This window comes from Electrophorus electricus, chromosome 10 (assembly GCF_041902795.1).
Source record: "Electrophorus electricus isolate QZ-2024a chromosome 10, ASM4190279v1, whole genome shotgun sequence".
NCBI lineage: Eukaryota > Metazoa > Chordata > Actinopteri > Gymnotiformes > Gymnotidae > Electrophorus > Electrophorus electricus.
Genome location: NC_137506.1, coordinates 23004192 through 23030616, shown reverse-complemented (window position 1 = coordinate 23030616; position 26425 = coordinate 23004192). Strand labels below are relative to the sequence as shown.

General features: G+C 40.0%; 2 protein-coding genes across 13 annotated transcripts; both read left to right on the top strand.

The window, feature by feature from the left end:
• Positions 1-121: 121 nt before the first annotated feature.
• Positions 122-23167, top strand: mgaa (MAX dimerization protein MGA a). 12 transcript variants are annotated; one of them, XM_081721370.1, is made up of 27 exons: positions 282-467; positions 3554-3612; positions 4858-4911; positions 5678-6765; positions 7195-8926; positions 9093-9165; positions 9266-9376; positions 10467-10595; positions 10692-10790; positions 10981-11696; positions 11850-12135; positions 12265-12449; positions 12777-12893; positions 13006-13045; positions 13207-13640; positions 13856-14111; positions 14552-14863; positions 15798-16094; positions 16470-17365; positions 17526-17689; positions 18787-18832; positions 18966-19091; positions 19196-19307; positions 19478-19981; positions 20211-20336; positions 20532-20657; positions 20755-23167. In XM_081721370.1, the coding sequence occupies exons 4-27, from the start codon at positions 5747-5749 to the stop codon at positions 21672-21674; spliced, it is 8826 nt and encodes a 2941-aa protein (XP_081577496.1). In that variant the 5' UTR covers positions 282-467; positions 3554-3612; positions 4858-4911; positions 5678-5746; the 3' UTR covers positions 21675-23167. The 12 variants fall into 12 exon arrangements, with proteins under 12 accessions (XP_081577503.1, XP_081577500.1, XP_081577501.1 ...); XM_081721377.1 differs by lacking the exons at positions 3554-3612; positions 4858-4911 and having other exon boundaries at positions 122-689; positions 20755-21309; positions 21489-23167; XM_081721369.1 differs by lacking the exons at positions 3554-3612; positions 4858-4911 and adding an exon at positions 557-689.
• Positions 23168-25061: 1894 nt separating this feature from the next.
• Positions 25062-26006, top strand: LOC113579359 (type-1 angiotensin II receptor B). Its single transcript, XM_027013221.2, has one exon. It carries the CDS (start codon positions 25062-25064, stop codon positions 26004-26006), a length of 945 nt encoding a protein of 314 aa, XP_026869022.2.
• The last annotated feature ends 419 nt before the right edge of the window (positions 26007-26425 follow it).

Here is a 26425-nt window from a genome sequence, read left to right as displayed (position 1 = left end):
TACGCTTGAATCCACTGGGGCTCCTTCCAAGGTTGTGTCTTAGCAACGTCGGCCAGTGTGCTTTCCAGTGTCGGAACAAAACACTAATTTAAGAAAATGTAGAACCTTCTATCTAGTATTCATCCATGATGCACGTGTTTCTGAAATTCCATCCATCGTAAATTCGAGAGAAACACAAAAAACAGTCCGTGAAAACAAACCAACAAGCGAACAGACTCAGCGCGAAGTGTTAAGTAGACGCATGCGCACTCACTTGTTTTGAAACGTGCTTGCGCTCTGAGCTTGCGCGCGGAGACGTAAACGAGTCCGCTCGGTGCGAGCTGCGACGTCCGTGCGTCACAACATGCACGTACGCTTCGAGGGTGAGACGTACGGTATAATGTTTTGAGTGTTGAGCCCTAAAAGGACGTTGTAGTCGAAGACAGGAGGAGCAATTAATATTGCGCGTTGCGCATTTTCTACAAGAGGTAACACTTGCTCTGGGTAGAAACATGTTCTTACTGAGGAACAGAGCGGTTTGATTCGATCGCGTGCTTTGGTATTATCTCTTATTCAGACTCGTGCCCACCTTGCGCGCGTCTGATTCACCCGCCATTCGACACTGTTCGAAGTGCACGCGCAGCACATCTCTCCGGCCTTGTTGAGATACGCGACGTCGGCGAAAATAACTCGACGTCCGCGATTCAAAGGTGATTGAAACTTATGTTGTTTTGTAACGCCAGCTATTATTGCTACAACTATTGATTTACTCATTATTTTAGGTTATTAATGAGGTCTAAATACTTAACCAGTTAACACATGTCAGCTGTAGGCAGTTACTGGTTAACGTTTTGTTGGCTTGTGGGGAGGCCTACTTAAGACGAAGCTACCTAATTTAAACTAAACTGGGCAATTCAAGAGCGTACAGTCGGTAACTTACATTCCCAAAAGAATGTATTCACAACAGGAAAGTCTGGTGTTCATTCTGGTTAGTATGTCGTGCAAAGCATTTTAATTAATTTATAGTGAAGCAATTGGCTACAAGCTTGGATTTTACTCCAGTAGAAGTCGTTGGCGATATTTAAGTTTCAATTAGGTCTATAGTATACATCAAGTTTAAGAAAGCTATAACTGACATTTGGGGTCCTGTCAAGACAATACCTGAAAAAAACGGTAAAGACAGCTGCCGTGCTGTTTATTGTAATTCTTGTTTTAAAAAACAAGCAAGAAAACTCCCGACCCTTTACATAGCTAGGTTAACCAACCTAGTAGGCCGCGGGAGAATACGAACATGGCGGCAGTTTGAAATGGCGACGTTGTCCAGCGTCTGTCTTGGTGGCAAACATTTACTATGGAATTACATTTTTTTTAAAATGCAAAAGTGTTGTCTATAGCTATTCAAACATGTAATTTACCACAGTAATGGACCGTCGGCTAGTGTTAGTTGTGAAGAACTCTTGAAATAGTGAATATGGTTCCCATTATAAGACACCAACAACAAATGCACTGTAAAACCCTTCAGTAAAAGTTGGTAATATTGTTGCAGAGGAAGCCTGTATCGATGGAGGGTATGATCTCTTATGTTAGGTGAGTGCTTATTTTATTAAAAATGGGCTTAAATGGATCCCTGTTGAATGGGGTGAAACTGATGTATAAAATCATCCAAACTAGCCCATAAAACACCCCCACATTCATAAGTGTTATACATTTATATTCACAGTTAAACCATCAGTACATAACTGCAGGTGTACACCACTGGTGTCTTTAAACTGGTCTCTTTGGGAGTTCAGTGGATTTTTGGAAAGTAATGTTTGGTTATCCCTCTAGCTTAAATTTGTAGCACCCCCTATTGTGTGGATTGTTGCCCTCAAAAATGATTACATTTCTGGGGACGAGGTGTTGGAAAAAATCCTCCAAGATTCACCTCAAATAAAAGTAAAGCTACTTCTGAAGAAATGTGGTCAGAGTAAAGTAAAAGCACAACATTTACATAAATGATAACCAATTCAAAAGTGTTCGGTGTATCAGCTGAATGAAGCATGGATTTCTAATTGTATTATAAGTAGAATATTCAATTATAGGCTTAAGACAAGGTTTAAAATAATGTTGGGCACAACAGCCGGTTCTACATGGACTTTGAAATCCATAGTAGTACCTACAATGTAGATGGCTACTAGGGATGCACTGATCATGAATTTATATGTCCAATCCCAATTTTGATTTCTTTAACACCTTCTCAACTTTCCTCCTGGGGGGTGGCTTTATGAACACATGAAACACACTAGCATATTTCCAGTTTGAAACCACATTTTAATTTGTAATTAATTAAATGTAAATTGTAAATAATTAAGTTTTAACTAGCAAAACTGCCATTTCATACTTTATAATAATCAGCAAAATCCCGTATCATCCGCTACTGAGAACGGCGGGTAACTTTCCGTCACTTTGTAACTTGGTGATGCCGTTTGCCTCAATACTCCATCATGGTATTGGGTTCTGTGAAATTACTTTGATTCTTTTTTCCATTTTGGTGTTTTCGCCTTGTTGACTGGTGCGATAAATGTAAGTGTCGCACAAATTAGTTTTGCCTAAAATCAGAGCTGTATCTACACCTCAAACAAATGTTTTTGATGTTTTATTGTAGTCATAGCAACGTAGCTGCAGCAATTAAAAGCAAAGTGAGTGCTCTTACCTGGCTTTTATTCACATCATAAAATCACAATGTACTGGCCAAAATTGAAGTAATAAATCGGCTGATTGCCAATTGTTTGGAGCAAAAGTTAGCAAGTTGTTTCTGATCATACACCCTCAATAGCTATACTTTTGTAGATGCCCAGTATTAGCAAATTGCAGACAAACCTAATGCTAGCTGAGAAGGCTATAAAAATGTAAGTGCATGAAGCTATTTTTCTAAATATGGTTAACAATTACAGCTGTGCTTGCTTTTACCTAGCAGTTATGAATTTCCTAAAGGCTCTGCACAAGTGTTTATTTTTTTTAATCTGTGAAATATTCCTGCAAAGAATGTTATATTCTAGTTGCCTTCCAATTTTTACCCTAAGATGACATTAAAATGAGTGTTTTGAATTTTCTTTTTTTTTCTTTTTTTTTGTCTGTCGCCTTTTACCACTCTGCTGAGTGGGCATGGACCCGAGTGGATTGAATGAAAGTCTCAGTGTTAAACTTAACAACCCAGTTAGTCAGTATGGAACAGGCTGGAAAAAAAGATTGCATCACCATGGCTTTACTTGTCTGAACCTGAAGAGGTGAAAGGCAGTTAGTGGGTCTCAGTTAGAAGTGGAATTTGTGCCATATATTTAAATAGAGACTAATCAAATTAGAGGACACTAGAGTATATTTTAAGAATGTATTCAGAGCGGTATCATCTGTCCATTTTTTTTTAACTATTGATCATGTTTACATTAAAGCTATTAGCTAGCTAGCTTCGAAGTCTTAAGGGCATTTTCTGTTTTTGCATATTTTCTTAAATTCACTTTAGAGGTTCTTACTTATAGCGTGATGCCCATATGTTTCATATCAAAATGTTCAGACCAGTCTCTGCTCTCTTCCTAAGGAAGTAACAGTTGACCCTAGAGTACTGCATAAAGACGGCCATAAAGCTGAAAATATCAGGTCAGTTTTAGAAATGCATCAAAGTAAACAAATAAACTCAATCGTCGATTAGTAAAAGTTTGTCATACTAGTCATGACAAGTGTATTAGAAATCATTTTCACGAATTTTGTACAGAAGCAGCATTTAGCTAGTAGCAGACATCATGCCTAAATGTGACCATAGCTATCTAAATCTGCTATTGTAGTGGTATTGTAAAATAACATTTAATTTCGCCGATCTCTTTTGTTTTTGTATTATCCTTAATCAAAGGAATAAGACCTTTCAGGCTCTAAAGCTCCATTACCTTTGTCACTACTTTCTAAAACCTCTGCAACTTCAGCCGCTGGGCACTTGTGGCACAACATTTTAGCTAGCTGGGTAGCTAGACAAGGTTTGAACAAGAAAAGAAATGTTTCTGACAGGAAGGGTAAATGCTTAGTGATTTCATGATTGTTTCTTGGTTAGTTTCGCACAGATTAACACAAATTCATTTATCACGGTGAATAGATGGATAAGACCCGAGTGAGACACGAACACAGGAATCTTACAGTGAGAGGCAGATGATGTGTATCCTAACTTATAATCTAACCTCTATATCTAACCCCTTCTGGGCTCTTTATTCTTACTGTCGACAATGTTGGAAGCTTCCACAGATTCAGGAAATGTTTCTAGGCTATCCATATTTCTAGGCGATCTTATTGCAACAACAATAATAAAAACATTGTGAAACATAAAAAAAAAAAAAGACGCAGCAGTCATTGACTGCAGAGGGCGGTCTAGCAAACAGGCTTTGACTGTTCACAGCAGGAGCTAAATGTGTGAAAGTCACTGACAATTGGTAATTTTAAAAATGTAGTTTAAAAAAGTGAAGCATATAACATAAAACTAAATTTGTAGCTGAGCTAAAACACACAAAATTAGCAAATGTTAGCATGCACTAATGTTTTGTTATCTCATTGCTTGCTACATTACTGAACAAAATGTCACATGAAAACAATTACTTAATAAAAAATTCAGACTTACCAACTTTGTCATCCATATTCCCTCCAGTAAGTGTTGGAAAAGCTGTTGTTTTAAGCTTTAGTTGGCTGACAAATCCAGAACTGCGCTGAGCACAATTTTCAAATGAATTCGAAGTAAAATGCCTTATACAAACTCTAGATATGGTGTCACTTCAGCCCCAGAAAGAAATTTGAGCCATTTTGATTGTCTTGTTTCTGTAATAAAATGTAGAGTAACCTTTTTTCTGCTTTCATCCAAAACAGCATTTGTATGCTTGTGCCATGTTACTCAAGTAATGCTATACAGAGTGTGTGAAGGTCAGTTGATTTCACAGTTCATGAACATGCAATATAAGGTACCTTATGAATTGCTATAGTCAGTTGTTGTTATCCATGGAAGATAACAAAATAAAGTGTATTTCCTAAAGTTAGGATGCTGTATATAAAATAGGGGTTATTTTATGCACTCTACAGTTCCCAGTAAATGTTGAACTGAAACAGAAGTATGGAGATAATCACAGGTCCTGCTAGTAAAACATTTTGAGTAAGCTGGAAAAATACTGTGCAGAGCCATTAAGACTAAAATAGAGACATTATCTAAATATGATCCATTGTCTTTTCAAGTGGGGTTTTTTTTTTTTTTGGACTCTCCATTGTTGATCAGTATGATTTAACTCTGGTGGAGCAAAAGGAGAGACAGGAGGCCAAATAAGAACCTTATCAAATAAACATAATCTTTGAAAAATGACTTCTAAAGAATTAGGCTGTTTGAGTCACTCCAGTGGTTTTTGTTTGTTTTTTATCAAAAGCCCAAAAGCCATGATTTTATATCGGTTTGCCATTCTCAGTGTTGTATTTGCAATCATTAATTGTGTAAAAAAGTTTACATGAACTGGAATGTGTGAAATACAAATGTTATGAACTGCTTTGAAGTAAAAATTCTACATTTACCACCTTCATCTCCCATTTTGCTCTGTGTTTTTCTCTGTTGCAGTTGCTGATTCTTTTTCTTGCATAACTAGCAAAATCAACAGGTTTAGAAATTCCCACTGATCAGTCTTCATATTTCTTGTTTCTGTTGAAGGCTATTGAATGATCACACATAACCTGAGGTAAGGGGGTCAGAAGCTCTTCAGATGCCTCCTTCACATCCATGGCCATCACAGATAAGCAGGCCAAAATGGTGCTTCATCAGGAGGGCATAACCACATCTACATTGACACCTCAAGCTTCCTCTGCTCGCTCAATTTTTGTTGTCCTCAAACAGTTACATACTGGAGGTGGAAGGCTGGATGAAGGAGCTCTGTTGGCTAATAAGGAGGCAAGTCCTGCAGGAAAATCCACAACTGACCCAGGTGTAACAGGCTCTCAAAAAGTATCCATGTCATTGTCAGCTATGGCATCCTCCGATAACAGTAACCAGCTATTGAACTGGCCAGCTGAGACTACATGTAAAGGAATAACTGTTACTTTGGATAACAATAGTATGTGGAATGAGTTTTTTAGATGCCAAACTGAGATGATTCTGACCAAGCAAGGTCGTAGAATGTTCCCTTATTGCCGCTTCCGCATCTCTGGGTTGGAACCATTTCAGAGGTATACTTTAGTAATGGATATGCAACCAGTAGATAACCACCGCTATAGGTGGAGTGACAGACGATGGGAGACCAATGGGAAAGGCGACCTGCATATTTTTCGCTCCTTTGTACACCCTGATTCTCCAGCAACGGGCCTCAACTGGATGCAAAATCCTGTTTCGTTTTACAAACTGAAGCTCACCAACAACACCTTGGACCAAGAGGGCCATATTATAGTAAACTCTATGCACCGGTACCTTCCCCGTTTTCACATCATACCTGCAGATAAAGCCACAGATATTCAGCTAAGTGGACCTGATGTTATAACTTTTAGTTTTCCTCAAACAGAGTTTTTTGCTGTCACAGCATACCAGAATCTGTGCATCACCCAGCTTAAGATTGACTATAACCCCTTTGCAAAGGGTTTCAGAGATGATGCTACCAGGACTTTGAATAATCTTAAATCCTTGTTTGCCAAGAGGAATGCTGCTGAAAAAGTCTGCAAAGGACAGAATCTCCCTGTCCCCAATAATGGGGATCTTAAAAATGCTAATTGTGATCCCCTCCCAACTGCTGAGCCTGACAAATGTTCTAGGTAAGTATTTTTCTATTCTTTATAGCAGAAACTCTTTCAGTACTATCTTGCATAATTTTTAAGTGTTTGTTGTTTGTAGTGTTTTCAGAAGCTAACTTTTCTTTAAAAAACTTTACACTAATTTCTGACTTCTGTTAAACATCATCTTGAAACATGATAATCACGTAAGACGTCATAGAAAAACAACCATCTTTGTGGTAGTCAGGCACAGCCCCATATTCATGACCCTAGCAGTTTATTGGTATCTGAAAGTATACAAGTATGAAGACGGTAAACAATTTTAAACCCCCTGAAGTATTCATTTAAAACTAGTAACTTGTATTTGTATAACATAAGCTTGGTATTCAAAGGAGTAGTAATAGTAATATTTGTTTGCTTCTTTTTAATATTTGTGACATGCTTGAATCAAGCGCTCTTTTCTGTTCTTAGCAGTAAGAAGCGCCCATGGCCAGGGGGGCTCTCTGAATTGATCAAAGGTGCTCATGTTAAAGTGAAAAGGATATCCCTTGATAAAGTCCATGGTGGCAGTGGACAGCCAATGAGCATTTGCAGTCTCCATGCAGAAGAGAAAAAGATAGACCTTGCATCCAAAGACTGTAAATCAGAAAACATTTCATTCATTGCCGTTGCCAATGAGGAAACTGAAAGGAAGCCAAAGGAGGAGAATGGGACCACTGATGTCAAACAGGGGGACACAGAAGGATCAGTGTCATTTTCAAAATCTGAAGACTCAACCACAATAGAAAATATTGCAGAAGTATCATCGCAAACAACTGGCATGCCAAATAACTCTGATAAAACTATTTCAGACACATCCAAAAGTGAAAATATGTACACAGCTTTAAGTGAAACAATAACCATATCAGATGAAAATGTTAGGGAAAATTCACAGTCTGTGGTCAAACCTCTTGACTGTATTGAAGTGAAAAAGAAGCGTGCAGAGCCTGTTCCCCTACCTCTCCTTGCACTGTTTTTACAACAGTTGAAGTCAAAAACAAGGCCCACCAAATCAAAATCTGAAACCGCTAGTTCTTCACATACTGATAACTCTTGTAATTCTACTTTGGCTGCTGAAAACATAGCACATTCTAACACATCCTATACATCCAAGTTTAGCAACCAGTCAAACACACAAACTGCAGCTTACCCTACATCTGAAACCATTATCTCACCATGCACTGTAGCTTGCACCACAATGTCTCCAAGCTTATTGTCCACTACATTATCCTCTACATCAACTACACCCCATCTCCCTTCCATTCATATGCCTTTGAGGTGTTCTCTTTCCCTAGATATCACAAATGCACTCAAAGTCCCTGGCCCTACTCTTGTTGCCAAACAGAAATCTACCTCAGCTCCAGATTCTGTCACCAGCCATGACTTCATGGCAGATTTTCCTGATATAGTGCTTCTCCCCACCCCTGAGGATGTAAATGTCCCTGCTGCCCTTGTGCAGAATTCTGTACCCATCACAGCCACTGCACCTGACACTAATGTGACTGTCTTTTCTGATGCTCCCTCTGGCCTTGCATGTAGCTGTGCTCATGAACCCTTCCCTGCTACTACACCTAATTCGCAAAACAATGAACTGAGTAAAGTGACTACCCCTGAGACTGCTGTTGATCCTGGTACAGTCCCGTGCTCTCGACCTGGTCCTCCACAATTCCCATTCTCAGGTGATGCCACTCTGTCCTCACCATCACGTGCACCATCATCTCCAGATTTGTCTCTGCCAAGTCCAGCTCCTTCTTCACCTGACCCATTTCCACCAAGTCTGTTTTCAGATAGACCAATACCTCCAAGAAAGTCACTTGACCCTTTTCCACCCTGTCTAACACTTGATAGACCAAGACCTCCTTTAGAGTTACCAGATATAGTGCGACACAGTTTTTTTATCACTAAACCAATACCATCTGGAGAACAAGAGCCAGCAGTTAACAGTGTTAGTACTGAGGTGCCGTGTCCTGCACTTTCCCTTGAATCTTGTGTTCCAAAGACAACCACACAGGACTTGCAGGACACAAAAGCAAAGCTGAAAAGGAAAAGTGTGAAATCAAAGCCAAGTGAAGATACAGAGGTGCCTGAAGGTCCCATACCTGTCCCAATGCAGCCCAACCTTGAGGATGTAGAGGGACAGTTGTTTGTTTCATTCATCTCAAAGGTATTTCAAAAGTTCAATTAAAAAAAAAAGATTTTTATTACATAACTACAGAAGAGAATTGGGGATTTTTTGAAACTTTGTGGTGTGCATAAATCATGCTTTTGCCTTGAATCAATTTATCACATCCCTATATTTTATCTTATTGTGAAATACTCTCTGTAAACAGAAAGCACTTGAAATTCATCTTGGAGATGAAGTTAAAGAAGATGATTTACATGAGACTACAGAGAAAATTGATGGTAAATTGGAAAAGAGTGTATCTTATGGTTCACTATGAAATATTCATTCCTAAATTGGATTTGATGCTCAGTTGTATTTCTGTCTTATTTTATATAACAGGTGAAGTCCCTAATAATCTAGAAGAAAGAATTGATGCACTTGAAAAGGTCCTACTGCGTGACTTAAAAATGATGAAGCATAGACAGGTCATCCACCCAGTTCTGCAAGAAGGTAGAAAATTTAATAAATATCAAGTCTTACTTTTTTATTTAAAGTGGCATGGTTTTGGTTGCTTTTGGCTCTTGAAATTAGATTAAAGTGCAGACTGTCAGCTTTAATTCCAGGGTATTATGAACCATGTATAGTTTTTCCATTTAAGGATACCAAAGGTAATGGGACAGTTGGCTGTTCACTTGTTTAAGACGTGTCATTGCAACATTAGCAGTGTACAATGGAGCTAGTTAATGGTGCAGAGTTTGGTTCTAAGTGTTGCATTTGCTTTGCACTTGCTGTCCTTTCTCAAATTGAAGGCCAAGTTTGAATGCAGTTCATTATGAAGCTGAAATATGTAAATGAGAGAAACGTTCAAAACATGAGGTGTGTGTGAAAATCTGCTATTTTGAATAAGAGGCGGGAACACACTGGTGGACTTAACACTATCCAGCAATCTGGCAGACCACAGTATTGCACAGCTACTTTGAGTTGTGATCAGAACACAGTCAATGATGTAAATATATATGTCAGAGATTACCATACAGGGAAGATACAGCAGCACGATCCCAGAGGTTTAACCAGAAGAACTACTGAAAACAGAAAGTCCAGTTTTGGGTTTGCCAGAAATTAAACGCCAGTTGAAGTAAAATAATAATAATAATAATAATAATAATAATAATAATAATTTTATGGACAGATGAGCAGACAGTGAACTTGTAATAGAAACAAAGAAAAAACAGAAAAAAACAGCTCATGATCCAAGCATACCTCGTCAACTGTAAAACATAATGGCAATGGTATATATAGCTGCCAGTGGAACCTGTTAGTCTTTACTGATATGACTAGATAGCAGCATGATGAATTCTGAAGTGCACACTCCAACCAGGTGATTCTAAACTAATTTTATACCACTTCACCTCACTGCTGTTTTCATGTCTCTTGAAAAACAATGTTTTTTCAGGGGCATCGGTTTGGGGGATTAGATATCTATAAAATGGATTGTGATTCCTGTATGATTCAGCTGATGATTTTCAGCCATCCCCTAATTAGAAAACAGAGTATCAAAATCCAAAAGTCTTAAATCTTTAAATATGTATCATGTTCCTAGTTGGGCTGAAGTTGAACCTGTTGGATCTTACTCTGGCCATTGACCTGCAGTATTTGGGTGTGTGCTTGCCTATTCCTCCACCTGTGCTCTTACCTGGGGCAAGCCCAGGGAACTCAGCCTCATCATGCAGTGAGTATCAAAGTGTAGGTCAGGCTTTATCATTACGTGTAACTTATGAACTGAAATACTGCAGTTGTTCTTAATGTCATTCTCTGGGCTTCTCAGTCCGGTTTGTTTCTAGGACAGGGAAAACAACTGACTTTACTAAAATCAAGGGCTGGAGAGAGAAATTCACCACCTCTGGATCATCATCCTTTCCTGGAGGTATGTTGAGATTGAAATAAAAAATGTGCTAATGTCTCTGTGATAGCCCATTTAAAATCTTTCAGTTTGAAAAAGAGAAGAAAAAGCATTTGATGCAAATACCAGAATGTCTTACTCTTGTTATAACATGAATGAAGTATACATAAAATTCAGGTAAGAAAATAATCAAGATTTTGTGTGTTCTCTTCAGTCAGCACCAGCTTGGACACAGGCCAGAAGAACCTTTCTGCCTTTTGCAGTGACATGCTTGATGAGTATCTGGAAAGTGAAGGCAAACTTATTGATGAACGAGCTGACAGCTTCTCCAAGGCTGCCGTCTCTCCTGTGGCTTACCAGATGCCAACCAAAAGCACAAGCTACGTTCGAACTTTGGACAGTGTGTTAAAAAAACAGGTGCCAACCACCATCACTCATATCAAGCCTTACTCAGCATCTCAAAAATCTACTCTGGTTTCTAAAAGCAAGTTGGGTGAGAACACATCAAAGAAATCCTCCAGACCTGTTACAGAAAAAACAGCCTCAAGCACAGATAAGCCATTGTCTATGTCTCACATTGAGGCCTCCAAGCTGGGTTCCAGTTTGTCGAAGTCTGCAAGGTGTGGTACATCAAAAACATCATCCAGTGAGCTGTCAGCTGCTGTTAACTTGTCCCAAAGCAAAAAATCAGTCAAAATCAAGTCCAAGAAGGGATCTAAGACATCGCAAGCTGCTGTGGATGGTATATCACAGGGCTCTACTTCTGCTTCCCCTGGCTCAAGCACGGTAGGCGGTCGCAGTGCAGGACTACCCAAGACTCTGGTTAAACTAATGGATGTTGAGGATGGTGCGGTCTGGGAGGGCAAACATCGTACCTGTATCACTGAGGAACGGGCAGCCATTGCTTTGTCTTCTCTTGTGACAGTTGAGGTATATGACAACTAAGCTAAGGGTGGCTAGCTTCATAATGCGCTTTGGTCATATTGGTTACAACACTAAAGCCACACACTCAGTATGTAGTCCTGCTTCCTCTCACACTTGCAGTCTTCCTCCCTCACATTCTCTCGCTTTCTCTTCTTTCAGGCTGCAATGACAGGAACCCCTTCTACGGTCATAAAAAGACGTGCACCACCATGCCTCAATGACTTCTGTAGGTTGGGGTGTGTATGTGGCAGTCTGGCTCAGGAGAGGCGCCAGCATCACTGTGGCAAACCACAGTGTATGCTGGGCTGTGACTGCCTGCGACGCAAAGTGGTCCTGTTGAAGACGCCTGCTGAAGACGAGAGCCCAAAAGAAGGGCCTGAACCTGAGGGTCAATCGGCTGAAAATGGTGTTAAAGTGAAGAAGAGAAAAAGGCGGAAAACCTACAGTTAGTATCCTCACAACTGGTTAGAGCTAGAAATTAGTAAACGTGCAAGAAGTTCCAAGTTTTTCAAAATAATTTGTTCATAAATGAGTAGTTCATGACTCTTATTGTTCTCATCATGTTGTTGTCTAGTTCTGTCAGGTCCAGAAGCAGCACCTGAGCCAGCCACACGTGTAAAGATGCTGTGGGATCGGAAAAACTCTGATTCAGAGTGTGTTTTTATTCCCACTCCTGCCCAGCCTCACTGTCCACCACTCTTATCTCCAGAATTGCAAGAAGACTTGGATAACTTTCTCTGTTCTTCACCTAAAAAAGTGGTAGTGTGTCAATTTATTCTGCATTTCATTTAGTACATTTAAATGACCTCATATTCATAATTGAGTACAGTGTCCTACTGAAAAACTGAAACATTGCACACAACAGACATAAAGTCATGTGTTAATGGCAATCACATTACGAGATGCTCTTACCTAAAATGACTTTAGAAAACCATACAGTGAATAATAACACAAGCACAGTCACTGCAGTGCCTTGTGAATTATGTTATTTGCTTAGTGTTTTTATGTTGGTGATATGTCATATTAAGTACCTCTCTCCTTTTTTCCCTGCGTTTTTGGGAAAAAATTGTCCTCCTTTGTGTCAAGATGGACAGTGGAGATTTGAACCTGAGCAAAGATAGCAAGGAGAGCTGGCTTACATGTGCTCGTGTGAGGCCATTCTCTAGGAGAAGACTTTCTCATACTGGACGAAGGGCCATTAAGGTGAGGCTCTTTAATGTGGGCAGGGCAATATTATACAGAATAAACATTCTTTTAAGAGCCTAGATCTAGATACCTAGTTTTGTCTAGATCTGATGACGTTTGTTATCTGCAGGAAGATGACCCACACCTTTGTTCACAGAGCTCAGCTCAAGGTCGGTATAAGTACCCTGAGTGGTACTTAGATTGTGAAATCGGTTTTCATTTCATATTTTATTAAATTCAGACTTTGGTTACGATTTTAAAATGTTATACTCGGACCAAAAGCATTTGTTCCAGAACCACCATTGAAGTCTTGTTGACTTCCCTGTTGCAGAGATGGAGGAGGGGGAACTTCGACCCCCTTCACTGTTGGGCCCAACAAAACGGCTGGAAATTGTGTCCAGGTGCAAGTGGGCAACAGCAGGGAGCAGGAACATCGTTCTGAGTGTGGTGTGTGAGCATATGGCCCAGGACCGCCTTAATAGTCCTTTCTGGATAGGCAAGTACCGAATTGAGCCAGTCACCAAGACTGTACAAGAGACAGAGGAAGGATCAACCATCACATACAAGGTTGTCATCTCTGAGCCCCATCTGGTGGACAGCAAAGTCAGGAAGGAGGAAGATGAGAGGGTGAAACAGCTAGAAGCCCTGTTGATTAAGACCATTGGGAAGAGTGAGGTGAAGGGCCTCCCTCTCCTCTCTCAGGTCACTCCTGCAGGTGTGCTAAAGGCTGAGACAAAGCTGCCTGGAGTTCCAGGGCAAATATGGGTATGTATACATAACCCTTATAGAACTTAGCAATAAGTATTATAAAGTTTGTCTTAATATAGCAGTGAGCTAATTCTGAACTAAAAGTATCTAACTAATTCTATCTAATAGTTAATAATAATAGTAATCATAAATGAAATTACAACTTCTGAATGCTGAAAAGAATTTCAGTCAAAATGTCTCTTCTTAACTTTTGTTACTCTCTGTGACTGTAGGTCAATGGAAAGCCATATCCACAAGCCAAGTTGGAACTGGGCCAGATGGGTGCTTTGCACCCAGCCAACAGACTGGCGGCTTATATCACAGGAAGGGTGTACACAGCTAAACAACAGGCCAGTAATATCGCAGCCACAGCCACCATTTCGAAGATGTCTCGCACAACTAATCCTACCACTACCACCACCAGTGTCGCCGTGACAACTTCTGTTACCAACACGCTTTCTCCCACTGTCATAACTGTTATGCCCACAGGTAGGTAAAAATCACAGCTGGTAAAACCACCTGATGTTAAACATGAACACGATTTCTTTCTGTAGGCTCAGGTTTCCACCTCTTTTCCTCTTTTCTCCTTAATTACTACTTTTTTTTTAAATTAGAATTTTAAAAATATTTGAGCAAGACTGTCATTGGTAGCATACCAAAACCCCACTATCTTAAGGTTTGATGAAGCCAGCTGTCACGAGTGCCACATTTACATTGGGATTAGGAATTCATCAAAAAACTTGTATCTAAAATGCGTCCTCAAATTCTAAGTGTTAGTCAGGTGATGTTTTACTGAAAATTAAGCCTACACCAAGCTGCATAAAAGAACACAATATTCAGTTTTACCTCATAAATATGGTAGGACAAATTGTATTCATAAAGGTTAACTGGGAGATTTAACCACATCCTCAATTTATTCCTCTGTACAGTGACTAAGCCCCCAGTGGGATCAGTCTTCACCCAGGTTGTGCTCAACCATATCAACTCTCAACAGCAAAAGCTGCCCTGTACTAGTGCAGGGCATATACAGAGTACCATTAAAAATCTCATCATCCCCACTTCTTCTCTGTCAACTGGAGCCACTGGGTTCACACTTTCCCCTAAAACACCACCAAAAGCAGATATGGCTTTCCAGGCATCTACCACGCCTGGTTCCACAGGTACCTCCAGCTTTGCTACTGTAGTAACAGTGCCGGCTTCACCAGTCACCCTTCTCTCTAACTGTTCTAACCTGCCGCTGGGTAAGCCTTTGTTCCCTTGACTGGCTGCACTCATTCTTTCATTTGTCCCCAGTGCTGCAAGCCCCCCATGTCTTGCTAGATGCAAATTGGGGTGGGCAATATGGTGAAAACTATATTTCCATCTACCAAGGATTTGTAACTTGCGTCTATAAAATATCTGATGCAATGTAATGGATATTAATGGGCTGCATTTAGGCTAGATCACAGTATTTCAGACTTTTTCAGGATACCCAATTATGTTGCGACGACCATATATACCACCATATTGCACATTCCTTACCTACTGCACAAGAGCTTTAATTGATGTTACCATTCTGTTACTGTAACTTTTGTCAGGCCCTCTAGACATTCTCTAAAGGGTGGGCTTGTGAGTGTGAGATTGTTTTCGTCTTGTACCTGTGACTGGATGCTGTTGTGTCTTAGTGTTCATATGGGTTTTGGTTGAAATGTTCTTATTTTACTTTTTTCATCATTATTCTTACTTGCTGATAATTTGGCATGTGACTTGTCACTGTTACTATAGCCATTCAGACCCGTCATCGGTTTCTTCTCTGGCTTCATCACCACTTTCCATTTTATATATACATTTATTTCTAGTTTTCTTGTATTTGTGCTTAGAGAGTCATGACATGTTTTGTGGTAAGTTGTGTAAAATATAGGAAATATGCACGTGGTACTTATTGTTTATTTAATATTAATCAAGTATTAAAGTACAGATAGTTAAATTAAAGTACAGATTCCTTCATGTTTCTTGGCTATATGGATGTATATTTTATACTTTTTGGTAGTTGGTCATTTGTACCATTGTGTGTGTCATGTTCCATGCCTTAACAAAAAAAAATTTCTTTAGTTGATTCTGTCCAATTCTGTAATTCCTATGCATGGCTAATAACATGGCTGTGTTTCAGAATTGCCTCAATCTTTCTTTGAATAGATGGCTCCATACCAGTGACTAAGGCAGTGCCAAGGTCTGGATCTGCTGCACCAGAGAAGAAGACCTTTGTACTTGGTGCTTCTGGTCCATGTGCAGCGCAGCCTGCTGGTGAAATTAGGCTGATGCAGCCTATAGTTTCCACTCGCCCGGCCGTCCCAGGCCAGAGGATGGTATTTCAGATGCTAAAGACCTCTAATGGGAACACACTTTATCGCAATCCTAATGGGCAGCTCATACAACTGGTGCCCCTCAGCCAGTTCAGAGCCCTGAATCCCAACCTCCTCATACCAAAACAAAGTAAGTACTCTAGCTCAATATTACTGTTTAGCAAATCCAAGATTCTAGTACGGGAAAAAAATTCCTACTCTGTTTGAAGTGTTAATGTGTATTAGAAAGGAACATATTGACCACTATATGTATTGTCTAAAAGGATAATATTGTGTAGATGGTTTGAAGCAGTTATTAACACTTAGTCTAATCACTTTATTGTAAAAAGTCAAATTACAGCCCAGCTTTCCTCTCATTTTGAAGTCATGGTTAATTTGAACATCAGTGACTAGTCAGCTGGATTGACAAAATAGAGATAGTAACTGAGTTAAGTGTATAGATTTTTATTTAGCCATTGAGATCAGTCCATAATTAATTAATTGTTTTTGCACATTTTTTGTGCAGCCGCACTAGTACGTTTACCTACACCTACGCCAGTCCCTCTGAGTAAGCCTGTAAATGTCAGCTCTACCTCCAGCACGATCACTCCCTCCACAACTGTTACATCTACTACACAGGATCAGAGTCTGACCCCTGTGCACAGTACTACAACTGTCACTATGACTACAACCATCACGTCCTCTGTGGCTGCAAAACAAGTCATTTCTCTGTCTGGCTCCAAGTCCTTGGAATTTAGCAGCCAGCCCAATGCAGTGAAAATTGTCCCAGGATTTCTTCACAATATTGATACAAGCACCTTAAGAATTGTACCTCAGAAAATCGTCCAGGATCCCAAAGTGGTGAAAGATCCCAAAATCACCATCACAACTTCAGCGACCTCAGATCAAAACTCTTCAGATGTTAGTCCTACAAACAGAGGCTTTGTATTGCTTACACCCCAAACCACACAGAGCCAAGTCCTCCAGGGCTCTAACAGCACTGGCCATACCTTTGCTACTCCATCAAGGGGGACAGAACGGGACTCAAAACCCTCCCAGTGCTTAAGCGAGTCTCCTGATAAGGCTATTCATGCAGACCACTCCTACACCTTTGAAACAAAGGAATGTGGCAGCTCACCCCAAATGGTCGGAGATGCACCCAAAGAAGGGTCTGACCCTGCAAACATCTCTGGATCCCACATGCTGCTGAAGGAGGTACTGGCTTTGGGTCCTATTGAGACGGGTGAAGGATCTATTACCACAGGTGCAATTGTGGTGAATGAGGATGGGTGTAAGACAGGATCAGTTCTGGAGGACGGAGAAATCGATTCAGATTGTACAGAACTGACTGAAGATTCGGATATGTATGATGACACAGAGTCTGCTAGGTCCAGTGACCAGGAGGACCTGTGTATAGTAACTGTAAGGGATAAAATTATTTTTTTTTTAATAATAAATAAATAAATAATTTTGAAAAATAATAATATTGTCATCTTTGTGCTATGTTATAATTTCTTTGCAAGTATTAACAACTGCTAACATCTGCTGTTTTGAGTTGAGCTGTTCTTTAATTACTTTCCAGGATTCTAATGAAGGAGAAAAGAATATGCCACAGAAACGGGTCTTTGTGGATGCAGAATTCCAACATTTGACTGAGAAGGATGAAGAGGAGTTGGTTGATATTGAAACCCTTGATGAGAGGCCTGAGAGAAGCAGTTCACTGGCAGAGCTGAAGCAGCATGAGGGGTAAGTATGAAGCTTTGAGTTTCCAAATGCAGTGTCAGCGTGTCACTTTAATTGGTTAACTTTAATTTGGTTCACATTCAGCTTGAAAGATTGAAAATGAGACAAGCTAGATGTTTTGAAGCCCTTTCAATATTTTGTTTTTGTCATTGTCACTGGGTCACTAAAAATTAACTGCTTTAACTTAAACATTTTGTTGAACACAAATATGCAATCTGCAACAATAATGAAGTGTACTCCATTTTTATTAAAAACAACAAAGGTGATGGGTTGAAGTTGTAAATGTGAAACCTTATGGATCTGGAGATTGAATGGAATACCCATGTCTTAAATAAGGAAATGGTCTAGACACCATTTGTGATGATTGTAAAGTTTACTTGTTTGTGCAGTTTTTGTATGACTTGCTCACGATCTTCTCTTTCAGCTCTTGTTTTTAAGGGGGAAAAATATTTGAGACACACCCAAATCAGTTGGGTTGACTGTCTAGCTAATAGAATTGCTTTGGTGGTAAAGTTTAGTTGGTGCATCTTCTCCCTGACCATCATAAGCACCTGTGTTGGTGCCTGATTAATTAACCAGGCACCTGTATGTGTGTGTTCTTTACATTTATGGCATTTAGCTGATGCTTTTATCCAACTTACAGTTATGACTGAGTACAACTTGAGGGTTGAGGGCCTTGCTCAGGGGTAATTTGGTAGCAGTGGGGCTTGAACCTGCAACCTTCTGATTACAAATCAAGTACCTTAACCACTCAGCTACCACTGCCACTTTACTTCATTTGTACTAAAACATTTTGCTAAAATAGACATTTTAAATTAAGAAGCTCCTTGGTTGAAGACTTTTTCTCTTTTTCCTCAATATTTATTCATTTGACACCAAAGAGCACCCAATTCTAACTAGACAATTCTAAAAACAGACTCTTTAAGGCAGAGTATGCCTACAACTACTCTTGCAAACTACTTTTAACTTGTCTGAAATGTGAACATAATATTGACCTTAAATTCACGTAATGAGTCTTTTACAAATTAAAACTGGCCATTTATTTTAGGCATCAAATATAAATCAGCCTGCTTTTTCTCTCTTTCATTTTCCATCAACAGTCATCCAAATCACAAAGCAAAAGTGGAGAGTGGAGACGAATCACCGGTATGTCTCTGCTTTGTTCTTTGTGGTTGTTTAACCTTAAACACCCTCTCTGCAGGGGCCTATCGACAGCATGTGTCTTTAGGGCCTAGATTAAAACACTGGATTATGCTGTGTGACATCACTGGTATTATAGGGTAAATGTAGGAGGAGGACACAGGAAAGGGTTAGACGCAGCACACTGAAGGAGTGCTTTCACAAGCTGCATAGGACACTCAGCAATTGCAATCATAAAGCCTCCAAGATGATGATACTGACACAGGTTTGTTTACATCTCCTCTTTACATCTGTTTTTATAACATTTGATTTCCTCTTCTGATTAGGAGTTTTTAATCTTCTCACTGGTCATTTTTCTGTTCTTAACAGGCCCAAGACGAAATCGAGTCTCTTACTAAAAAAAGAAATCAGTTAGTGAAAGTGCAAAAAAAGCTGAGGAAGAAGAGAGTGTACTTCCTTCAAGTAGCATCTCAGTTAACAGGTACTAAAAAGGTTTTGGTCTGCTCCTGACTTTCCTCTCTATGGTATTGCTCCATGGACCCATATTTCTGCTCTATATATCTTGGACTCAGTCTGATGAATGATGAAACCTGTTGTGGTGTGTATTGCCATGATTTGTTGCAATTGACTAACGCCCATACTTTTCCACAGGAAAGAGTGAAGAATCCATCTCTCAGAAGCTGGATGAAATTGTCGCTAAACAGAAAGCGCTTGAGAGCCAGAACAAAGCAAAAGGCACCAATCCAGACTTTATTGAGCAGTTAATAGATTCTGAGGAGATGGGTCTCGGCGCAAAAAAGAAGCTGGAGTTCGAGGAGAAAATGAAAGATAGCATATCTATACATGCCCACCTGTCATCTAACTCCAAACCAATAGACCTTAGCATCACTAAGCAGAAAACTCTGGTATTCCAGGACAAAGGGAAAGATAATGACAGTGTCGAGCAGAAAACACTTGAGGCTGATGATAAAGGAGCACAAGCTTTTCCCAGGCCATGTCAGCCAGATAAAATGCTTGGCCTTGACACTCCAGCAGCCTCTCATCAAACACCACATCTGGGAAACAGCCTTCCAGCATCACGTGAGCGAACACGACCCAACATCCTGGCCCGCAGTAAATCCCAAATGCCACCAGTGTCTCCAGTTAAAGATCAAGGTTGGTGGCTGGGAATGGGGAATAGACAGATGACATATTCAACATCAGGCAAATATAATCAAGCCAATATGGTCAGGATTGTCTAAGCTTTAAGCCAGTAACAGTGTCTCACTCTCTAGGCATCTAAGCTTAGCTGCATGGTATTTAAAAAATGATGTGTTATTAATATATTTTAAATTTACATTCCATTTCCCCCTTTTATATTGTCATGTCACACTGTCTTTTTCAGTGTTTGTTCCTCAAGTGATTCCGCTGGTACAAGCAGTGGTTCCATGCAATCAGATCATCGCTATAAGTAATCCTCTTCAACCCATTGGCATTGCTTCTTTAGAAGAAAGGCAATCAACTACACCAGGTCAGCACTCAAACCCATTAGTTAAATAACAAATGGATAGACGAGGCCTAAACCTAATCAAACAAATTTTCCAATAGTGTTTCATCAATGCCACTGCAATTTAGTCCAAGATTAATTTTAATTCATGACTTGAGAACCATTATTAAATGTGCACATTAACACTATATTGGGTTTTTGTTTGTTTTCTTTAAAAAGGGGTTGCATCTGTGTCTATATCTGTTCCTGCTGTGTCCCATCCAATACGAGTGGAGAATCCATTTCCTATTTTGCAGTCACAGGTCCTCAAGATCACCAACAGTCCACTTAAAATTAACACACCAGGTAGCTCCACACCAAACTGTTTTAAGAGTCGTTTTCATACTTTAAGATCATCATAATACCCTTTTGTTCACTTTTTTTTCCTCCTTCTTATTTTCAGTTAAACCTATAAGCCTCCCCAGGATTTCTGGTGTTGTCTCTTTGGTGCCACCTGAAAAGGTCATACCACCATCGCTTGTTCTGCAGAAGACTGATGCTACAGCAGTCAGCCAGGGACGGGCAGGCTTCAGGCCGGCTGTTCTGGAGCCTCTACAGAGCCACTCCTCTAACGTAGTCCCTTCTTTTCAGGAGGGACAGGGTGCAGACAGACAGCAGGAAGGAATTGTGCCCAAGCAACCTGAACAGGGTACTAAGGTCAACATCACTGATGCTGCAACCAGCCGAAAAGAAGAGGGCAAAAATACAGCTGGCAGCAATGAGCCAGATGACGAAAATCTTATGTCGTTGCTTGACGAGCTTGTTTTCCTCAATCAGCAGCTGAACAATGAGTCCACCCAGCCAGAAGGTGGTGCGCTGAATCTTACAGAGGCTGGAGAGGTACCAGCAGACCTGCTGACTGAGAAGGAGGCAGGTGTGGATGTAGATGACGAGCGTTCCCTCAGTCCTCTTTTCCTTAGGCTGGATGAGGATCTCATAGCCTCCACCACCTCGAAAGGTGATGAAATAGATGACATTCCCCCAAAGGTGGATGACCTCGTCAAAGTTATATTTGGGTCTGACTCTCCTCCGAATTCATCGGAGTCTGAGGTTGTTGCAGTGGTCAGTGACGGTGTCTCCATTGGCCTAGTGGGCCCTGCTAAACATGACGCCCCATCTCTGCCCCCTCTGCTGCAGATGAAAGCTGGAGGCATCACCATTGGAGACTCTTTGAAAGAGCAAGCCAGTGTGGCATGGCGGCCGATGCCCAAGCTGGCCCCTCTGGGGCTAAAGACCCAGGAGGCTGGGCCACCTAATGCGATGAATTCACTTGCTGTCAAACCTGGCTCTAAACTGCCTAGTCTTCAGAGTGCAAATACGTAATGACCAATTAATCAGGGATGTTTGTCGTTTTCACCTCAGCAGGTATATATTTTACATAGGGCTGTTATTTATTTTTTGAGTAGTGTTTGTTTTTTTTGTCCTGCTTAAGCAAGAACTACCTTTTGTGCCTCTGTTAAATCCAAAGAAGTTGCTTTTGGTTTTTCCCATTTTATTGCAGAATGAAGAGGTAATTGTATGCCGCGTCAGAGCGATTGTGAAACTTTTCCTCCATTTTTCCTCTTATTTTAGAAGAGGTGTCTTGGGTGAATGAAGTAACAGATCTGGGCACATTTTTGTGTGTGTGTGAGATTGTGCAACATGGTTAATATACACTAAGATCATAAATGCTAAGACAGGTTAATGCATGTGTGTTGTTTCAGTTGTTGTTCAATTCAGTAGGAAAAGCTTATGGAACCCCCCCCCCGGGAGGTTACTCAAGGGTACAGTGGAGGTTCTTCTTCTCTTCTTTTTGCAGTGGTGTGATAAGCCACAGACCAGCAGTAATGCTGGACAGAAGTACAACCAGTGCCTCTAAGCTTACATTGTTCATTTGTTGTTGTTTTTTTGTGGTTTCATTTTGACATTTTTAAGAAAGTTATGTAATTATGGACTGAAGCAAAGTGGCTGTAACTGAGCCAACCACCTGTAATGATAACTAAAACATGCTTTCCACTGTAGCTTGTAGTCATAGTCACATGAATAGTTTGAAGGGTGGCTGGGTAGGTGAGTGGGTTGTTTGTGGTAACAGATATTTGTGGCCTTATCCTAGTCCTAATGAGCTGGTTAGCTGTAGATCTAACTTATTCATTAAACTAAAACTACATTGGACCAATTTTTAGTCCAACCTAATATCAGTTTAGAGTACTCTGTCCAGCTTGAAGAATTGAAATATTGGTTATATCGGTAATTGGTCTTAATTTTTGGTAAACTTTTTGTCCAGAAATGATCAATTTAGTTCTGCTTGCACATGTTTTTTTTTTTGTTTGTTTTTTTATATATATATATATATATAACACACACACACACACATACTTTTATTTATTTTTTATTTTTTTGTAATCTTGATCTTGAAGGTTGCAGTGTTTGTTCTGTGCAAGGGGTTTGGTACTCTGTTTAGTGACCTTTGCATTAGAAGCTTTTGCCCAGGGACTTTATTCTAATGTAGTTACACAGTTGAAATGCATTTGCTAATAGGAAAACAGAAAAGCTACAAAATTAAATACTAATAATGCAATAATATACATCCTATCCAGTATGGCAGTCTGTTAACTTCAAACATTAAGTAATACTACCCATCCCCCTACAATAAAAAGGTATCTTTTCCATTAGATACCTTCTTAATTTAAAAAAGAAAAAGGGTAAGGGTCTTTTTTACATTATGGATATCTTTGCATTTTACTTGGTCTTGGAAGTAGACACTCAAAGGTTTGCATAAAGGCACAGATTTGTGTCTTTGACTTAATTTAGCCCTTTTTTCATGCAGTGATGGTTTTCCGTAGTTGTAATAATGTTGCCAGAATTGTCATCTAAAGTGTTTTCTTAACTTTTAAAGGATTTTTAAAGCTGTAGTAGCATTCTGTCTCATCGCCTAGTGAAACACTGGATGGGCATGCAACACTTTACTGATAACTATGCAATAGGTTACAGTCTGGACTAACATGCAGGTGCAGTATACCATAACTGAAGAGTTGTGAGAAGTGGGGATTATGGTATTCTCACTAGATGATGTAGCATGATGTCTTCTGTTTTGTGCAGCATTTTGTTTGGTTTGTAAATATAAAAAGCTTTTTGTATACATTTACAAGGTGGGGGTGGGGGGATGATTGGACAACGTGCAAACTTTTGATAAATGTAAATACGTAAACCTTATCTCTGCAAGGTAGATTGCTGCTTTTTATGTGTTAAGAGTCCTATTTTTTTATATGCAAGTCAGTGTTCTCTGAAATGATGACTGTAAAATAGTAACCTCAGAATTCAATAAAGGTATCAAAGATAATCAGGGTGTGCCACATTTTTAATCGCATGGAAGTTTGAAGTAAAAATGAGAACCATTTCAGATTTAATACTGCAGTCCCCAGCATGAATTTGGCCACCACTGTGCCTTCTGGAAGAAGTGGGACAGCGAAATACTTTCGCTGTATACTTACCACATTTTGAGCTCCATACTTCTACATAAACAACCAAAGTATTGAGACACAAAGTGGTGCAAAACATTTGTTCATCGCACTTGGTTCTAAAACTCCACTCCCAAATGTTCTCAGAGTATAGGTGTGATCTTTTTCTTTATATAGCAGCCATTTGCTGCTATGGAAGCAATGAGTTTAGGACATGAAAAAACTAATCTATACATTCAACTTTAGAATCCCATGGAATTAATTTTGATTTAAATGTCTACTGTTCTGAACTGGTTTTGACATTCTGTAACTTCAGAAGCCCTTTACTCGCACAGCTGTGGAAGGACTGCTGTCCAAAATGTGTTTATTTTTGAAACCTTGTATACACATACAAAAGATTTATATATATGGTCCTGAATGCTTTCTGAATCTGTGTACTGTGTTTAGCCATGTAGTAAAAATGGCAGTGTAGTACACAAGGTTTCCAGAGAACAGACATTTTGGACAAGTGCTTCACCAGCTGTATAAGCAAAACTGTAAGCACTTTACTTGCACATATAATAAAGAACCTCTATCTGATGCATCCTGTTTCTCTGGAAACCTGGATTACACTGCAGTTTCTACTACTGCTACACGTTTAACCACAGTACACACATATACAAATTTACTGCTAATTGTAACTTTTAAAACAAAGTAACTTGAAAAGTTTTGTTTTCCTTTTAATGTGCTTCAGCTCTGCTGAGCATTTCACTTGCCATTTAAGACCCGCTCTTGAGAATTACCTAAACAAGTAATTGTTACCTTGTGGTTACCTAACTGCTGATATTTGAATTAACTAAATCCTACGAGGAATGACGCAGGAACATGCTGAGTTTATAAACAGTAGATGAACGCGTAGAGGACCACAAGTCTGGTACACCTTCAGATCAATATAAAAGCCTCAAGGTAAGCCTTTCCCCCCACCTTGTTTTGTTTTGTTTTTCTTTTCAATTACAGTCTGCATAAATTGAATCTATGGTGAGTTCAGTAGTACAAATGACTTTTTTTCCCCACTGTAGCTTAAAGTAGAATGCAAATCTGGCTGTACCAAACCCAAGAAATGTCTGAAGTGAACAACAGTGCTTCAAGGAACATCTGCTCTGACACCCAGGATCTTGTTCTCCCTTTAACTCCATACATACCCTGTCCCTACAACCGCAAATATGCTGTATCCTTCATTCCTCTGCTGTTTCACATGCTTTCTCTCTTTGGCATAATTGGGAACCTTGGGAGCATGTGGAGTTGCCTGCGACCCTCCCAGCCTTGGAGCATTGGCTCCATTGGAGTCCTGAACTTGGCTATATGTGACCTTGCATACCTGGTCTCCATGACACCATGGGCTATATACATGAGTGCAGACTACAACTGGAGAATGGGACATTTGCTCTGCATCCTAATGAATATCCTGTATTTTGTGGGTTTAACATCCAGCACCATGTTCATTTGTGCCATCAGTGCCGATCGCTTGCTGGCCATTGTCTTCCCACTGGAATCCAGAATGATCCGCACTACCCGAAACAGTGTCCTGGTGTCTTTGCTCCTCTGGGCCATCAGTGCCCTCCTCATCTACTTCAGTTATCCCAGCATTCTTTACAGGGCAAGGATGAATGGCATACACATTTGTGGAGTGGTAGTGGTCTCTAGGTACAATGCTACCGAGCCTTCATACAACCTCCTGTCGTTCTACTCAATCCAGGTCTTTGTACCTCTGCTTCTGATCATTCCCTCATATCTGAAGATCATGGCCCGAATGAAACAGTCCCGACATCTGTGGGGTCAAGTTCGCGACAAGACCATACTGTTCATCATGGTCTTCATAGCCAATTTCCTGATCTGCTGGGTTCCAGGGCAGGTGTTGCACATCGTCGCTTGCTTAACCTTCCTCACTCTGAACAATTGCGAAAACACCTGTTGGGTGGCCTGGGTGGTCAATCTGTTAGTGGAAGCCTCCGAGTTGCTGTACTGTCTCAATGCATGCCTTGATCCACTCATTTTCTACATGCACCAGCCCTACGCGGGCCGGCTCAACAGGGCTGTGGGTTGGGTCACCAGCTGTGGACAAAGGTGGTTGCAGAGGGTGAGGGGGAAAGACAAGGCAGCTCTTGCGGTGGAGCCTAAGTGTGGTCCAACTTCGGAATCCAAAAAAATACCCGTTTGTTCCATAAAAACAGTCAACTAATTTACAGATTCACGATGATTATTTGTACAGTATTGCACGTTTTCTTTGTGTTCTTGTGAAGGAGTAAATTATTCTATAATTGTTGGATGTAACATGCCTAACGTGTAAAATTATGTTTAACTTGCTTTTCAGCTTTCTGTTTTAGTTCAATAAAAGTTCAGTTTACTGCAGTATATTCACTCATTCTGGTGAAGATGATTTGTGCTTTGTTATTTAAAAATACCAATCTTTGTTCGCATTAAAAGAATTGGAAATCTGCAAAGTAGGGTAGCTAACGATTTCATTTTTGTTTTGCCTTCTAAACAGTATTAAGGCTAACTACGTAAAGCTAACATTTTTATATCTGTTATTCGTTTGCACCCTAAACAAATTGGTCAAACAAGGTAGCTAGCTAGCTAGTTATTATTTCTCGCCTGAAA

Excerpts from the sequence above, each read along its gene's own strand:
- mgaa (XM_081721373.1), top strand. The coding sequence starts at position 5,747 with ATGGCCATCACAGATAAGCAGGCCAAAATGGTGCTTCATCAGGAGGGC. Across the intron at positions 12,894-13,005 it reads CTGGACGAAGGGCCATTAAG|GAAGATGACCCACACCTTTG; the intron begins GTGAGGCTCTTT and ends TGTTATCTGCAG. Across the intron at positions 17,366-17,525 it reads AGGACCTGTGTATAGTAACT|GATTCTAATGAAGGAGAAAA; the intron begins GTAAGGGATAAA and ends ATTACTTTCCAG.
- LOC113579359 (XM_027013221.2), top strand. The coding sequence starts at position 25,062 with ATGTGGAGTTGCCTGCGACCCTCCCAGCCTTGGAGCATTGGCTCCATT.